The 18261-nt window shown below is 43.6% G+C and overlaps 1 protein-coding gene across 2 annotated transcripts; it reads left to right on the forward strand.

The window, feature by feature from the left end:
- The first annotated feature begins 3119 nt into the window (after nucleotides 1–3119).
- Nucleotides 3120–12230, forward strand: LOC123356430 (keratin, type I cytoskeletal 19-like). Of its 2 annotated transcripts, none has more exons than XM_044999682.1 (8): nucleotides 3120–3413; nucleotides 6664–6746; nucleotides 7617–7773; nucleotides 9186–9347; nucleotides 9808–9933; nucleotides 10174–10400; nucleotides 11010–11140; nucleotides 12001–12230. In XM_044999682.1, the coding sequence occupies exons 1-8, from the start codon at nucleotides 3360–3362 to the stop codon at nucleotides 12024–12026; spliced, it is 966 nt and encodes a 321-aa protein (XP_044855617.1). In that variant the 5' UTR covers nucleotides 3120–3359; the 3' UTR covers nucleotides 12027–12230. The 2 variants fall into 2 exon arrangements, with proteins under 2 accessions (XP_044855617.1, XP_044855616.1); XM_044999681.1 differs by lacking the exon at nucleotides 3120–3413 and adding an exon at nucleotides 4771–5391.
- The last annotated feature ends 6031 nt before the right edge of the window (nucleotides 12231–18261 follow it).

The following is an 18261-nucleotide window of genomic DNA, read 5'->3' on the forward strand; positions in this document are numbered from 1 at the left end:
TGTTTGCAAAAAGCATCTATTAAATACTGGGTGTTGAAAATAATTATACAAGACTATGTGGAGTCTAGATTTTGTTGAATACTCGTGTATTTTATGGTACGATGTAGATACTCTAACTTCTCCAGATAAGTCTGTTTTGTGATGTAGATCTGTTTTTCTGTATTTATTTATTATACAGTTTGTAACATTTGTAAAGATTTATGTAAGTGTAAACTGACGATTACCAACCCTGAGGCTGTGAGCTCTCAAGGCTGAGACTGTCCCCAAGTTATTTGTTTGGCCAGTGCCTAGTACAATACGGCTGTTATGCTTGTGTGGGATCTGTACATGCCACTGCAATAGAAATAACAATAAATAATAGTTATAATTCACACCTCTTCTTGTCTATTGTCTCCACCTAGTCTAACACTGTGTTAGTATCAATGGCTGGAAATGTTCAATGCTGTAAAGTGGTCACATGAATGACAAATCGTAACTGTATTGTACAATATTAAAAAAAATTAAATACAAATAGAAGAATCATTTCAGAATCTATCTATCTATCTATCTATCTATCTATCTACCTGGCTGTCTGCTTGCATTGGACTGACCACCTATTGTCTGGTGTTTGAAGCACTTTAAATAGTCCAGCTCTGTTGCTCACTTCCCACATTCACACAGTGCTCTACCAGTACATTTCCGTGTTCAGCTGCAGGCTCCGGCATTGTCTCCTATTCCAATCCATCACTGCACGCAAAACCCAGCAAGAAAATATAAAAGGAGGGTGAACTGGCTTTGCCTTCGCTCCCATTTCATTCTTCCTGGTATTCCCTAATGTAAGTTTCTTTGGATTCTTCTTTGCCATGATGATCGATCGACGATGATGCCCCCAGTATGTAAATGCCAGGATTTTTTTTGCATCATGAAATATCAGCAGACTCTGCAAGCAGATTAAAGCCTCCAGACAAGAAATTGAGGAGGTTAGGGATGAGCTTCTATGAGTAGATGATTCTGCTCTTGTTGCACACGCTCTACGACACCTCCACTTCATCACTAACAAATGTGCCGAGATAACTCAAAGCTACGAACTAACCACCAGTGTGAGAGAAACTGAAGTAATGTACAAAACTGGCACCTTGGAAGGCATATTTAAGACCTAGTGTTGCCAAATTCAGCATGGTAATGGTTTCATTTACCTGCTTGGAATTTTGTCAGACATGGTCATTACTGACCAGGAAATCATTAGCCAGATAAAAAGGCATAGTCTGAATTTGAAGGGTTGCAACACTAAAACTGCAATCAGCACAGTATCCCACACCCACCCACCCACAAAAATCAAAGTCCACAGTTACTGTAGAGTCTTGATTTCCAACTTACTCTCCGTCTGCACATCAAAGAACTGGAAAAATTTAATAGACGACGCCTGGCAGCTATTATGCAAATTGTATAAGATAATTATAACAAGTGACAAGATAAAATCATGTCTAACAAGGTTGCAGAAACATCATGGAAGCAATGCTTACGAAAGAAAGTTCTGCTGGTTTGGACACACCCTCCTCATAGAGCACCCAGGGCTCGGAGAGAAAATATTCTACAGTGGACTTTTGATGAACAAAAGAACCAGACAGAGAAAGAGAGAGAGATGTCCTGAAAATTAACTCTGCCCATTGTTATAAAAAGCCGTCGGTGGGAAGGTGCAGCAGGAAATTAATCATTTTGGTGGGAAAAACAGGAACACATGCTGCTGCAAGTTTTGAAGCAAAAGGACAGTTTGCTGTCACAGAGAGCAGGAGAGAGTCGGAGCTGGGAGTGACCAGACAGCAAATGTGAAAAACTGGGACGGGGGTTGGAGGTAATAGGAGCCTATAAAGGAAAAAGACCCAAATATCGGGACTGTTCCTATAAAATCGGGACATCTGGTCACCCTACGAGTAGCGAACATGAATGCATTTCCCTCTCGGATCCATGGCAGGGCCTGTACGTCAAGCAACGGAGTCTTTCGCTAACTACAAATGTACAAAAATCTCCCTAAAATCCTGAAGGTGGAATTGACAATGAGCCTCTGTTTGTGCTGCATGTAATTCAGGCAGGTTTGCTGTGCTGGCAAGAAAGTGGAACTCTGCTGTGGTAAAATGATACCTCTGAAAGAGGGATCAGAATGTTACCCCCTCCACAAAAGCTGCTTACCGAGGACAGCTATTGGCTAATTTCTTCAGAGATCCTACACAGCAGAACCAAAGCTTCAAGCAATAAAAGCATTATATTAATTTCTGTTTGTTCTTGGAGCCTCACCCTGACTCCAATTACACTCCAGAGCACAAACAATGGAAATCAGCTTTTCCTCCTACAATATTCCTCATGTTTGTGTCTTTGCTGACTTGCATTTGGGGAGTGGGTGGGGCACATTTCTGAAGGGAGGACTGGTTTGTGTTTGTAGCACCGTAGCCTAATTCAGGAGCCCTGCATGTAATTCTTGGCTCTGCCACAGTTTCATTCTGTGACCTTGAGGCAGTCACTTCATCTCTCTGTGGAATGATTATTTTAATACAGTTGGGGGTTTCCATGTACTGCATCATTAATGAACGTGGCATCTAGAGCCTTGTGACAGGCATCCTCTTTACCATTTGAAATCTAAATAAATAAATCAGTCACTTAAATGGGGATCATAGTACCCCTAATTTACATGAATGGGATGATGATAAACCCATCAAGATTTGGGAGGCACTTGGATATTATGGGATGAGAGCCATATAACTGTGTAATACAGATAGCTATTCCTACCAGGAAACAGGAGATGGTTTGAGAGGCATGAATTTGGAGGGATTGTCTTTCAGATCCCAGAGGAGAAGGACTTGGAGAATTAGGTGCTCACAACAGCAAGTAGTTTTTCAATAAGCCTTTATTCTCTAATATGGAATCCCTGTTATATCCTTGGGGCAGCCGGTGTAGGAAGCAATCACTTGAGGCCAGAGAGCAGGCAGCTAACCAAAACCTCCATTTTATTTACAGATATACAGAGAGCTCACTCAGCCGGTTGAAACCGGCTGAGCTATCCCTTAATAGTCTAACTCAGTTGCCATAGTTACAAAACCCATGACAACCAAATACACAACAATCCCTTTCTCTGTCTCATTCAGGCAACACAATATAGGAATTTAGCCTCTCCTTATACAGAGAGTTCCTGATTGCTCCTAAATCTCTAGGTTAGGGCTTCCAGATCGCTGGCACAATATCTCACGCTAGTGAATCTCAGCTGTTCACAGCTGACTGGTTCCGGCTGGGTGTGAATAGTTCTAATCATTTTGCAAAGAAGCCCTTCTCTTCTGGAGTGGCAGCTGACACCCTCTCTGTCTTCTCTGACCGCACCACAGTCCAGCTAAATGAAGGTTCACCACAACTTCTCCCTTAAGAAGCTAACTGTGGGGAGGGAGGAGGTGAGACTGAGCCCAATTACTACTAATAGTTGCTTGTAAATTGCGATGTTAGGGAAAGTGTGCCTTTGTGCACTTGAAGAGAAAAGCGTCCAATCATTAAGATGTCCTCTTGGCAAATGTTACTGGCCTTTTCGGTAGTATGCCAGTTCTGTGAATCCTCTTCTAGTTCCCACCTGTATCTCATAGCGGTAGTGGTGTCCAAACTCTCAGAGCAAATCAGAATGTTTTAACACCAATTACCGTGCAGTTCAGAAATGAGAACAGCTCTGCTCACTTTCATTTCCCTGCTCAGTATAGATTCTTAGACATTAGCAATGGAAACGACCTATTCGGTCACACCTAGTCCACCTCCAGTGCTATCAGTGGTCCAGATTAACATTCTCTATTTCACGAGTTCCCAGAGTTTTTCACACACATATTAACAGGGAAATTGTCCATGGACAACCCCACCCCCATTCACCACTGCCTGGACCATCTCCCCTTTCACTCACCATCACAAAACATTCAGCTGGCATCTACAGCAATTACTTACATGGGAAAAGTAACATTAGGAAAGCATTTAATGTATTTTTTGCTCATTTTAATGCAGTTTTCAGCTGAATACAAGGAGGAGGGGAACCAGTTAAACAGTCAACTCTCCATGGACCACCAGCAAGTACTCCTTGTGGATCGTCAGTGATCCACAGACTATAGTTTGGGAACTCCTGTTCTACTTCCACAGCCTAACAATTCTCTTTGTTAGGAGTGTATTGGACCTAGCATCTGTCACAGTATTAGGAGGAGACCGGAATATTTATATCATGATGTCTCAGATCTTTCCACTGAGAGGTTCATCACTATTTTCACTTTACTAAAGCATGACTCCATGTTTATTCATTCATTCACTTTGATCTTCGATATCTACACCCCAGCATCTCATATGAAAAACATGCTTATTAAAGAGAAAATAAAAATTTAAATAAAATAATAAGATATAAAGAGCTTTCTGTTGCAATAAGTTGCGTTATTTCTTCCCTGCATATAATTTAGGGCAGTGTTTTTCTGGCTTCTTCTTGTAAAATTTTCATCATAAAGAAAAGCTGATGATTCAGCAAACATCATTGCGAGTGTATATTTGGAACTAGCTGCTAAAGTGTAAATTAACTTCCTTGTGTACTTGGATTTCTGGAAGGAAACTCTTTGGGAAATTATTCTTGGCATAAACAGCAAGACTGGGAAGAAGAAACACCCTACTGGTTACACCCACTGTGGAAGGTATAAATAGAGATCTGTGGGGATAGAAAATCTGCAGTCTGAATTTATATCAAGCTGTGACTCTTGCTTTGGGCTTTGGGTTGGATTCTTAATCGCTGTCGCTATGAGCTGCAGCACCAAGCAGACTGTTACTCTCTCTACCAAAGGGAGGAGTAGTGGTGGTAGCTATGTGGTTGGAGGTGGTGGTGGAGGAAGGACCTCTTCAGTCTCTTCTGGAAGATATAGCTCTTGTGGGATAGGCAGCAGTGGAGGCTTTTCAGGTAGGAGTTACAGTGGTGGAGCAAGTTGTGGAGCGGGACTGAGTGCTGGTAGCTTTTCTGGAGGTAGCTATGGAGATGTCTTAGCAGGAGGTCTCCCAGGATATGGCTATGGAGGTTGTTCCAGCATTGGGTTTGGTGGTGGCAGTACCCGCTGTGGATATGGAGGTGGCTTTGGTGGTGTAGTTGGAGGTGGCTTTGGTGGTGTAGTTGGTGGTGGCTTTGGTGGTGGCTTTGGTGGTGGTGGTATTTGTGGAGATGGCGCATTTGTCACCTGTGATGAAAAGCTGACTATGCAGAACCTTAATGACCGCCTGGCTTCTTACCTGGAGAAGGTGCGATGCCTGGAGGAAGAAAACGCTGCCCTAGAGTGCAAAATCAGGGAATGGTATGCCCATCATGGACACACCGGTGTACTAAAGGACTACAACCCCTACTATAAGACAATAGAAGATCTTCAAAATCAGGTGACATTTTTTGGGCTGTATTCCCTATTCTAAGAGCTTCCCTCTGAGTCTCGGTTCAGATCCCATTTTACTTTTGTAAAATGTTCTTTGCAGACATAAATTAAGGCAACTCCTTCTATGAACTATGAGTGAGGGTGTGAAAACTTATGAGTCCATTTACAATTTGCCTTTTCTTGACCAGATTTGTACAAAGAGAAAAAGGTTACATAGGCAGGGAACAATCTGGGCCTGGTCAGTACTCCTCCTGAATGAAGTTTTTAACAGGATGTTTTAATATATTTATACCCAAAAGGGAGATGGGAAGAGAAATTCATTCATTAATCCACTGAGTTATCTTCATTATTACATAGTGTCCTGTCATCAGTTTTCCCAGATTCTAGTTAAAATCCCATTTCTATTTCAACTAACTTTAGGCTCCTATCCAGAGGTGGGGGTAGGAAAGGGGAATATTCCCTTAAAGGACAATAAGAGAAAAAGAATACTTTGTTACCACTAGTTTTGAATGTCAAGTATCAGAGGGGAGCCGTGTTAGTCTGGATCTGTAAAAGCAGCAAAGAATCCTGTGGCACCTTATAGACCAACAGATGTTTTGGAGCATGAGCTTTCGTGGGTGAATGCATCCGACGAAGTGCATATTCACCCACGAAAGCTCATGCTCCAAAACGTCTGTTAGTCTATAAGGTGCCACAGGATTCTTTGCTAGTTTTGAATGGGCAATTGAATTTTTGTAAAAAATATTTTCCAAGTATATTCTGAAGAAGGATTAGTCAGATAGGAAAAACAAAGCAGACAGATTCACAGAGTGCAGGAGAGAGATACACGCCAAATGCTGAGCTGTAATGTAAGTCTTGCAATGAAAAAATATAAACTCGTCTGAATTTCCTCTCTGTCTGAATTTGAATACTGGGCAGGGGTGGCTCCAGGCACCAGCCGCCAAGAGCGTGCCTGGGGCGGCAAGCCACGGGGGGCGCTCTGCCGGTCGCCGCGAGGGCGGCAGGCAGGTTGCCTTTGGCATCTTGCCTGCGGAGAGTCCACTGGTCCCACGGCTTCAGCGGACCTCCTGCAGGCGTGCCGCCGAATCCGCGGGACCGGGGACCTCCCGCAGGCAAGCCGCCAAAGGCAGCCTGCCTGCTGTGCTTGGGGCGGCAAAATACCTAGAGCCGCCCCTGATACTGGGAGAGTAAAAAGACTGAAATTTGCAACATGACACTGAGCATAACAGAGCGAAGAGATTTCAGGGCTGAAAATCCCCCGGACTCCCTTCTTTTCCAGATTGTTTGCGCTACCCTAGACAACAACAAGATCATTCTGAACATTGATAACAGCAGGATGGCAGCTGATGACTTCAGACTGAAGTGAGCACCTCTCTGTACCAGACAAACCTGTCGTTCTCCTCTTGTTCCCTTGTACCCTAGTCCCAAATTGACAAATGAAGCAATCCCCCAACCAAGAATTACTGGAATTCCTGATTCAGAACAGGTTGTATTTTTGTGAGATTTTATTCTTATTAATTAGCTGTATCAGAGTAGCAGCTATGAAGCTCAGTCATGGACCAGGACCCCATTGTGCTAGGCACTGTACAAACACAGAACACAATGACACTCACCGCCCCCAAAGAGCCCACAATCCCATTAGAAGACAAAAGACAACAATGGATACAGACAGACCGAGGGGGGAGCACTCGGGAACAATGACACATAAGTGGTGGTCTCAGATTTTGAGATGTGCCTTCGGTCTTTGACTCTAGAGGTGCCAGAATAGGGGCATTTCCGGGACAGAATGTTTGAGGCACAAAGAGTTTGCTTGTGGGGCTTAGGGGGCTAAAATATAGGGACAATGGATGCATGTTGGCACGAGTCCATTGAAGGCAATGGAGCTATGCAGAGTCTGGCCCACGGATTTTTAATAAAGAAAAGAGTTTAGATGATTTCCCAGGGGAAGTGCAGGAAAATGAGTGTCTGACATCTTTGTAGTAGTTCCAGTAGAGAGGAGAGGGACAAAAGAAGCTGAAGAGGAAGGTCTGTTGTGAACCAAACCCCTGCCTGTGCACACACAGAGAGACCAGGCCGCAGACCTAGTGTGTGACGCTTTAAGCAGAGCTATAAAGGTAAAGCTGAAAGAAGTGAAACCCAGACCCATTCATAACCAAAGGGCAGATGCCAGGAATCTTCAGCGGTGGGTTCTGCCAGGGGCTGACTTTTCTGTCTTTCTTGTCCCTGGCTTAGGTATGAGACTGAGCTGGCCCTTCGCCAGAGTGTGGAGGCCGATATTAATGGCTTACGCCAAGTTCTGGACGAACTGACCCTGTGCAGGTCTGACCTGGAGGCGCAGCTTGAGTGCCTGAAGGAGGAGCTGTGTTGTCTGAAGAAGAACCATGAGGAGGTAGGAGCTCATTCCCTTAAATGGGCTGGTTTTTTTAGATTTTGTACATTACTTACTACAGCAGTGGGGACCTGATCCTGATTAAAACAGCAGGGCACGAGTGCAACTACGACCAAGAGAATATTAATAATAATCTGCATTATTATGATATTGCTCCTTTCACAAATCCCATTTCCTAATCATATTCATTCTAATTTGAAATATACAAAGGGTGGATCCTGTGCCGGAGTAATTGTCACAAGTAGCCCAAGAGCTCAGGTCCAGCCCTCTAAAGTTTCTGAACAATGTAGGAGTTGAGTCTTAGGAAGGAATATCAGGCTTCTGGGAGCTCCTGGGCTCTGCAAAAGGGGAAGGGGAGAGAGCTACCTCAGAGACTAGCAGTGAGTTGGATAAATCTTCCAGCTGATTTGTCACGGCCGATTACTTAACTTAACTTACTTAACTCAACTCAAAACACTTCATAAACAATTAATTAGTATTAACATCATCCCTGTGATGCTAGTATTCTCTCTGTTGTGAAGCCAGGATATCTAAGGAATGGCTAAGAGAAGTGTCTTGCCCAAGATCACTTGGAAACTCAGCTGATTTGTCACAAACCGATAAAATTACTTTTCTCTTCTTTGGTATATTTCATCCAAAGAACTTAACTCAAAACAGTGCAAATGTTTCATTGCAAAAAAGCAATGAATCAGTATTAACAACTCCACTGTGAGGTTGGTATTATTCTCTCTGTTGTGAAGCCAGGATATCTAAGGAACAATTAAGAGAAGAGTCTGCCTAAGATCCCTCGGAAACTCTAGAGGAAATCGAAGACTAGTAGGTCAGGAGCTCTAACCACTGAACCAAGCTCCCCTCTCTTAAAACATAATAATGAAAAGAAACCATATTCAAAGAGCCAACACACTCAGACTAACCTAAGCTAAGGCAGTAGAAATGGGCTGACTGGATTTGGAGTATAGAAGAGACACACACAAAAATGGTAGCTGTTGTGAAAATATAATCTGTAATGTGGCTATCACAGGAAAACACCTCTTATGCAGGATCCAGGTCACTAAGTGACACACAGACCCATGCGAAGATGAAGTATAAAACATGTCAATTTGTCCAGCAAAAATAGTCAGGAATTCCTTAATTTGCTGTTAATAACCATCACACATCCCAGTAAACACCCACTGTTTCTGTACCTCAGGAGTGCTCACTGTGGAGTTTTGCTTGGAAATCATCTGTGGTTTGTTTCCCCATCGGGCTGGGTCTATACTGGAGAAGATGCATCAGAGACAGTTGTTGTGACTGTCAGAAATGGGCCCCAGGATGTAGAGGCTCACGGACAGTGGCTTGCTGCTCTTACTTGCCAGAAAACTCAACTCACATTTTTTTCTTTTTAAACAAGCGGATCTGGGTTATCTTTGCAGGAAATCAATTGTCTGAGAAACCAGACCACTGGTGATGTCAGCGTGGAGGTCAATTCCTGTCCTGGCCCAGATCTGAAGAAAATCCTAGAGGAGATGAGATGCCAGTATGAAGCAATGATTGCGCAAAATCGCAAAGAGGTTGAGGATTGGTATGAATGCAAGGTAAATTCATCACAACTGTAACGCTCTCATGCAAAAATACAGGAGCTATTTCAGAATCACACAGTCACGCCGTGGGGAGAATGTATTCCTGTATCATAAGTTCCAAACATGATCAGCACAGGTGTATAGTGACCTGGTGCACAGGGCATGGAGGCCCTGTGCATGTACGGTGCGTGTGTCTCGGGGAAGAACAGGGTTTGCTACATGTCATTATTGAGGGGTGTTGGTGGAACAGTGGGCGAGCCTGTCAGTTAGGACAGAGGAGAATTACTGGTAAAGTTGAGGGGTCTTAGCACTGGAATAGCAAGGGGAGATACAAGCAATAGATGAGCTCGATTCCAGTGTGCAGAAAACTTGCCCAGCCACTACCCAACTTACATCTTTTGTTACCCACTCCTAGACCCACCTGACAATTAAAAAATCCCCCTGAAGCCCTTTATTCTGTGTTTCTGGTTTTCAGATTGAGGAGGTGAATCGTGAGGTCATCACAAGCAGTCAGGAGGTTGAGTCGTGCAACAGCCAGGTCTCTGAACTTAGACGTCAGTTGCAGTGCCTGGAGATTGATCTGCAAGCCCTTCTTAGCCAGGTATGTGATGTTGTCACCATTGATATCTCACCTGTGACACACTGACATCTGCATTTCTGGACTGATGGGGACCAGCCCGGCCTGGTGCTCTACGTAGCCGTGACGATATTGTTGACAAACCGATCGTTAGCAACAATTTGCTTTTATTTTTGCATAGGAAATCCTCAACTTCCTGCATCCAGATGGGTTTAGTTTAGTGCATGGCTAAAGTACATGTGGGGTTTTTGCTTCAATTCTTAGAGGAACAACCTGGAAGCCTCTTTGGCTGAAACCGAAAGTCGCTACAACAGCCACCTGTGCCAGTTACAGCAACAGATCACCTGTGTGGAGCAGCAACTGGCTGACCTGCGAGCAGAAATTGAGTCCCAGAACCACGAGTACAAGGTCCTCCTGGATGTCAAATGTCGACTGGAGCAGGAGATTCACACTTACCGCTGCCTGCTGGAAGGAGGACAGCGTGACATTGTGTACGTAGACTACGGACACAGCGGGGCATAAAGCAAACACCTATGCTGTGATCTGTGCAATGTGTGAGATCTAAAATCACAGAGAGTGTGGAGATTCAGGGGGTGCAGAGGCAGTTGTGAAAAGGAGAGAGAATTGTAACAAGAGATTGACCTAAGTATTTCAAACCTGCATAAAAGACCCAGTGTGAGATTTTGCCAAAAGTCCAGGTCATTCCTTCTTTTATCCCAAGCATCTGGCATGTCCCCAACTCCACTTCACTGTGAAACAAGTGGTATAAATAATTAGGCAAAGATTTTTCCTGATTTGGAAGCAAGGGATACAGCAGACCCTGTTTAAAAAGCCCATTGGCAATGGCAGCCTATGACTAGTTTATCCTTTGTGGGCAAACTTCATGAGGAGAATGACTGGCCTTGTAGTGATGTGCTTTTGCTTTTCTGCTTGGATGAAGTGGAGTGAGGGTGCTGGGGAGGCGTGCTGGCCAGGGCCTGGCTCTTTGCTGGATGGGGAGTGATTGATGACAGGCAAGGTCACATGGCTTCACTGAACCTACAATCCCGTTGTAAGGTTGGTTTCTGTTTCATTCACCAAACATTCTTTCCTTGTCACAGGGGCTCGGAAGGCGGGATTGGCGTAGGAGGTGGAATAGGAGGAGGAACGGTCATTAAAACTTCCCACTGCTACTCTTCATCTTCCCACTCTCTCCCCCATGTCACATCTTGCCACCCTGGTGATCTAAAAGGTAAGAACTGACTTGCCCTATAAGGGAAACTGTTTCTTTAGTCCTCTTCTTACCAATAGGGCAAGAGAGAAGCTGTCAAACCCACTCTCTGTTAGGTGGTTCTGAGGTGCTGTGGCTCACCTTTCAGGACCCTGTTGTAAGGCAACTGGAGAGTCTGGTAGGACACGGTGACACAAGAGTGGTATGGTGTGGGGAGCGTTGGCAAGAAACAGGACCCAATGCCGCTGTGACTCTCTCACTATGAATGGTGCAAGTGAGGGAGAAGAGAGCTAAAAGAGAGGGAGGAGGAAAGCGGGAAGAGAAGGAAGTAGCCTGAAGTGGAAGCAGGGAGAGAGAGGGAGAGAGTCTAGAGAACTTGGAGAAAGAGGCTGGAAATGGAGGCTGGGTGTTTTGTAGGGTGAAGGAGACAAAACGTCCTTAAAAGAGAGAGACAGAACCAACGAGGTGTTGGTGGGGGATGGGAAAATGGCTCCAAGGCCACAAACAGTATCTCCGGGAGGTTCATCCAGCCGAGGGGGGAGCACAACAATGTACATTTGCAATCTAGGAAAAATAAAACACCTTTGGGGGCAGAGTGAGCTGGGTGTCTAGGGGATGGACGTGGCCAGGGGGAGGGCACAAGGAGCTGTGCTCGTGCATTCCCAGCACGGCGGCTGGCTCGACCTGTGGGATTTGTATTCTTCTCTTGTATTCTAAACACATAAACAATATGGGGGAAGTTCTGGAGCTCATCAGAGTTTATAGTCAGCAGGGTGTCTGTGTGCAGCCCCCACTCTCAGGGTATATCTCAAAGCCTGATGCTGCAGAGAAGGTTTTACTTCCTTTCTAAGCAAAGTGATGTTCTATTTATCTCTTTCCAGGACACGGCAGAAAGATTTGTGACTAAGAAGAGAAACCCGGAATCTTCCAGTGCAAGACCCAGCGAGCAAAGACCCACCCACGGACAAAGCGAGAGCTCAGCCAGCACATTCACTGTGCACCTCCACAAAGAGCATGGAGAAGAGCTCTTCAGAATTACTCAACGCTTCTAATGCCAACACTACTGTCCTAAGGGGCCCATCTAAGCTTTGGTCCACCTTCCTGCCTATCATGCTATTTGCTTCTTCCATTCTGTGATGCTCTGTGTGTCCAATCACAATAATTACTTACTTGAGTTAATCTGTACCGTGGTTGGTAATTTACCTTCTGCTGAAAAAGTGTCTCTAATAAAACTTTGCTTCTGCTTGATGCAATCAAGAAACCTGTGTCAGGGAAATGATTTCCTCTATCAAACTTTTCAGTGGTTTCTGGTACCGGGTTAAATACAAAGCCATATGCTCAGATAGGTCTGTTAGACTGTGCCTTAGTCTCCAAAGGGAAGTGGTGGAAGCCTCATGCCAATAAATTAAGGAGAACAACTCTGCCTTGGCCAATGTGGCTGAGGGAATGGACTAAGTAACTTAGCACATCTTTTGCAGCCCTAACTTCTATGTGAGACACTGCGTGTTACTGTATAAACTGCTATTGTTCCCAGTCTATAAGTACAGCCCATAGGGGCAGGTTTAGGTGAGTTTGCGGGGTTTTTCAGAACACTATGCTACATTTTAGGTTTTTAAAAAAAATGGGGGAATTGAGCACAGCTGAAAGAATTGGGCTGACAGCTGTGGAGACTGAATGCCTCAGTATAATACTAGAAGACAGGCCTGGTGACTTCTAGGCTGTCCCCTAAGAAATGGACTAAAGTAACCAATTCTCTTCACAGAGGTCACTGGGCTGTTCCTCTGGTCACTACCAGCCAAACTGAACTCAGCCTAGTAATCTAAAGGTGAAAGGTTATGTAAGCCATTACCAACCCCCGAACAATCCAGTCCCACTCTGAGCCACACACTGGGTTGGGTTCTCAATGGGTTTGTGACAGCTTCTGTCAGAACGTGGTCATTTGTGTTTGTGCCCTGGGGACTCACTTGAACCAAACATGTCTTCTCAAATTCTAAGATTTTGTGAAACTACAGTTTCAACTCAGAAGTTGGAGAGGGACAGTGGCCATCTTGAAAATGTTCCTTTTATGGGTAGAAATTAGATGGGGAGAAAAGAGGCTGAGAGAGAGAGAATGTAACATTTTATATGTGATATTTATGTCATTGAATACATATTTCACATATAATGGATGCACTTAAAATTAATTCTGATTTTAGTATTACTAGTTCCAGAAATAGTCCCCATTTTAAATCTCACTGGAATGAGTAATACCTTTAAAACCAGAATGAACTATTTAAATGTGCCCATTGAACAGAGCTCTTTGGCACTGTGGTAGAGAGCAAGGAAGATGCTATCGCTGTAGCACATGTTGACGAGGAGGGCAGAATGTAGTCAAGGGAGTTGGGCCATTTCCCTTTAGAGGCAGTACACAACAAGCAGTGTACCATGTGTCTACACTGCGACAGGCCATAGTTTGAGCAAACATCCAATGAAAGTAGTGTAGAAGCGTGTCTGGAGAACTCACTGGTAGTTAGCATTTGGCCAGGTTACTCCAAGAAAGAAATAAAGAGGAAGCCATCCGGGTTCATCTACCAACTTCCTAAACACAGCATCCCACAGTTGTACATTGCATGTCAACAGTCACAAATATCATCTGAAGTAGCAAGAACTTTGCTGGCTTTTGTTTTAAAACAGGACCCTACAGATGTTTCAGTGACTGTACAGATGGAATTATATGTAAAGACTAGGGCTGTCAAGTGATTAAAAAATTAATCGTGCGATTAAACAATAATATTTGTGAATGTTTTCTACATGTTCAAATATATTGATTTAAATTACAACACAGAATACAAAGTGTACGGTGCTCACTTTATATTTATTTGTGATTACAAGTATTTGCACTGTAAAAAAACAAAAGAAATTGTATTTTTCAATTCACCTAATACAAGGACTGTAGTGCAATCTCTTTATCATGAAAGTTGAACTTACAAAAGTAAAATTATGTAAAAAAAACCTGCATTCAAAAATATAACAATGTAAAATTTTAGAGCCTGCAAGTCCACTCAGTCCTACTTCTTGTTCAGCCAATCGCTCAGACAAACAAGTTTGGTTACATTTGCAGAAGATAATGCTGCCCGCTTCTTGTTTATACTGTCAGTTGAAAGTGAGAACAGGGGTTTCCATGGCACTGTTGTAGCCAGCGTCACAAGATATTTATGTGCTAGAAGCACTAAAGATTCATATGTCCCTTGATGCTTCAAACACCATTCCAAAGGACATACGTCTATGCTGATGACGGGTTCTGCTCGATAATGATCCAAAGCAGAGCGGACCGATGCATGTTCATTTTCATCATCTGAGTCAGATGCCACCAGCAGAAGGTTGTTTTACCTTTTTGGTGGTTTGGGTTCTGTAGTTTCCACATCGGAGTGCTGCTCTTTTAAGACTTCTGAAAGCATGCGCCACACCTAGTCCCTCTTAGATTTTGGAAGACACTTCAGATTCTTAAACCTTGGTTCAAGTGCTGTAGCTATCTTTCGAAATCTCACATTTGTACCTTCTTTGCGCTTTGTCAAATCTACAGTGAAAGTGTTCTTAAAATGAACATGTGCTGGATCATCATCCGAGACTGATATATCATGAAATATAGGGAAGAATGCAGGTAAAACAGAGAAGGGGACATTCAATTCTCCCTGAAGGAGTTCAGTCATAAATTTAATTAATGCATTATTTTTTTAATGAGTGTCATCAGCATGGAAGCATGTCCTCTGGAATGGTGGCCGAAGCATGAAGGGGCATACGAATGTTTAGCATGTCTGGCACATAAATGCCAGCTATGAAAGTGCCATGCAAATACCTGTTCTCACTTTCTGGTGACGTAAATAAGAAGAGGGCAGCATTATCTCCTGTAAATGTAAATACACTTGTTTGTCTTAGTGACTGGCTGAACAAGAAGTAGGACTCAGTGGACTTGAAGGGTCAGAAGTTTTACATTGTTTTGGTTTTGAGTGCAGTTATGTAACAAAAAAAATCTACATTTGTAAATTGCATTCTCTCTCTCTCTCTCTCTCTCTCTCTCTGGCTGTCTGCTTGCATTGGACTGACCACCTAATGTCTGGTGTTTGAAGCACTTTAAATAGTCCAGCTCTGTTGCTCACTTCCCACATTCACACAGTGCTCTACCAGGACATTTCCGTGTTCAGCTGCAGGCTCCGGCATTGTCTCCTATTCCAATCCATCACTGCACACACAACCCGGCAAGAAAATATAAAAGGAGGGTGAACTGGCTTTGCCTTCGCTCCCACTTCATTCTTCCTGGTATTCCCTAATGTAAGTTTCTTTGGATTCTTTTTTGCCATGATGATTGATCGACGATGATGCCCCCAGTACGTAAATGCCAGGATTTTTTATTGCATCATGAAATATCAGCAGACTCTGCAAGCAGATTAAAGCCTCAGGACAAGAAATCGAGTAGGTTAGGGATGAGCTTCTATGAGTAGATGATTCTGTTCTTGTTGCACATGCTCTCCACACCTCCACTTCATCACTAACAAATGTGCTGAGATAACTCAAAGCTACGAACTAACCACCAGTGTGAGAGAAACTGAAGTAATGTACAAAACCGGCACCTTGGAAGGCATATTTAAGACCCAGGACCACAATCAATGTTGCCAAATTCAGCATGGTAATGATTTCATTTACATGCTTGGAATTTTGTCAGACATGGTCATTATTGACCAGAAAATCATTAGCCAGATAAAAAGGCATAGTCTGAATTTGAAGGGTTGCAACACTAAAACTGCAATCAGCACAGTATCCCACACCCACCCACATGCAAAAATCAAAGTCCACAGTTACTGTAGTCTTGATTTCCAACTTACTCTCTGTCACACATCAAAGAACTGGAAAAATTTAATAGATGACGCCTGGCAGCTATTATGCAAATTGTATAAGGTAATTATGACAAGTGACAAGATAAAATCATGTCTAACAAGGTTGCAGAAACATCATGGAAGCAATGCTTACGAAAGAAAGTTCTGCTGGTTTGGACACACCCTCCTCATAGAGCACCCAGGGCTCGGAGAGAAAATATTCTACAGTGGACTTTTGATGAACAAAAGAACCAGACAGAGAAAGAGAGAGAGATGTCCTGAAAATTAACTCTGCCCATTATTATAAAAAGCCGTTGGTGGGAAGGTGCAGCAGGAAATTAATCATTTTGGTGGGAAAAACAGTAACACATGATGCTGCAAGTTTTGAAGCAAAAGGACAGTTTGCTGTCACAGAGAGCAGGAGAGAGTCGGAGCTAGGAGTGACCAGACAGCAAATGTGAAAAACTGGGACGGGGGTTGGGGGTAATAGGAGCCTATATAAGAAAAAGACCCAAATATCGGGACTGTTCCTATAAAATCGGGACATCTGGTCACCCTACGAGTAGCGAACATTAATGCATTTGCCTCTCGGATCCATGGCAGGGCCTGTACGTCAAGCAACAGAGTCTTTCGCTAACTACAAATGTACAAAAATCTCCCTAAAATCCTGAAGGTGGAATTGACAATGAACCTCTGTTTGTGCTGCATGTAATTCAGGCAGGTTTGCTGTGCTGGCAAGAAAGTGGAACTCTGCTGTGGTAAAATGATACCTCTGAAAGAGGGATCAGAATGTTACCCCCTCCACAAAAGCTGCTTACCGAGGACAGCTATTGGCTAATTTCTTCAGAGATCCTACACAGCAGAACCAAAGCTTCAAGCAATAAAAGCATTATATTAATTTCTGTTTGTTCTCGGAGCCTCACCCTGACTCCAATTACACTCCAGAGCACAAACAATGGAAATCAGCTTTTCCTCCTACAATATTCCTCATGTTTGTGTCTTTGCTGACTTGCATTTGGGGAGTGGGTGGGGCACATTTCTGAAGGGAGGACTGGTTTGTGTTTGTAGCACCGTAGCCTAATTCAGGAGCCCTGCATGTAATTCTTGGCTCTGCCACAGTTTCATTCTGTGACCTTGAGGCAGTCACTTCATCTCTCTGTGGAATGATTATTTTAATACAGTTGGGGGTTTCCATGTACCGCATAATTAATGAACGTGGCATCTAGAGCCTTGTGACAGGCATCCTCTTTACCATTTGAAATCTAAATAAATAAATCAGTCACTTAAATGGGGATCATAGTACCCCTAATTTACATGAATGGGATGATGATAAACCCATCAAGATTTGGGAGGCACTTGGATATTATGGGATGAGAGCCATATAACTGTGTAATACAGATAGCTATTCCTACCAGGAAACAGGAGATGGTTTGAGAGGCATGAATTTGGAGGGATTGTCTTTCAGATCCCAGAGGAGAAGGACTTGGAGAATTAGGTGCTCACAACAGAAAGTAGTTTTTCAATAAGCCTTTATTCTCTAATATGGAATCCCTGTTATATCCTTGGGGCAGCCGGTGTAGGAAGCAATCACTTGAGGCCAGAGAGCAGGTAGCTAACCAAAACCTCCATTTTATTTACAGATATACAGAGAGCTCACTCAGCCGGTTGAAACCGGCTGAGCTATCCCTTAATAGTCTAACTCAGTTGCCATAGTAACAAAACCCATGACAACCAAATACACAACAATCCCTTTCTCTGTCTCATTCAGGCAACACAATATAGGAATTTAGCCTCTCCTTATACAGAGAGTTCCTGATTGCTCCTAAATCTCTAGGTTAGGGCTTCCAGATCCCTGGCACAACATCTCATGCTAGTGAATCTCAGCTGTTCACAGCTGATTGGTTCCAGTGGGTGTGAATAGTTCTAATCATTTTGCAAAGAAGCCCTTCTCTTCTGGAGTGGCAGCTGACACCCTCTCTGTCTTCTCTGACAGCACCACGGTCCAGCTAAATGAAGGTTCACCACAACGTCTCCCTTAAGAAGCTAACTGTGGGGAGGGAGGAGGTGAGACTGAGCCCAATTACTACTAATAGTTGCTTGTAAATTGCGATGTTAGGGAAAGTGTGCCTTTGTGCACTTGAAAGAGAAAAGCGTCCAATCATTAAGATGTCCTCTTGGCAAATGTTACTGGCCTTTTCGGTAGTATGCCAGTTCTGTGAATCCTCTTCTAGTTCCCACCTGTATCTCATAGCGGTAGTGGTGTCCAAACTCTCAGAGCAAATCAGAATGTTT

Source organism: Mauremys mutica, chromosome 25 (assembly GCF_020497125.1).
Source record: "Mauremys mutica isolate MM-2020 ecotype Southern chromosome 25, ASM2049712v1, whole genome shotgun sequence".
NCBI lineage: Eukaryota > Metazoa > Chordata > Testudines > Geoemydidae > Mauremys > Mauremys mutica.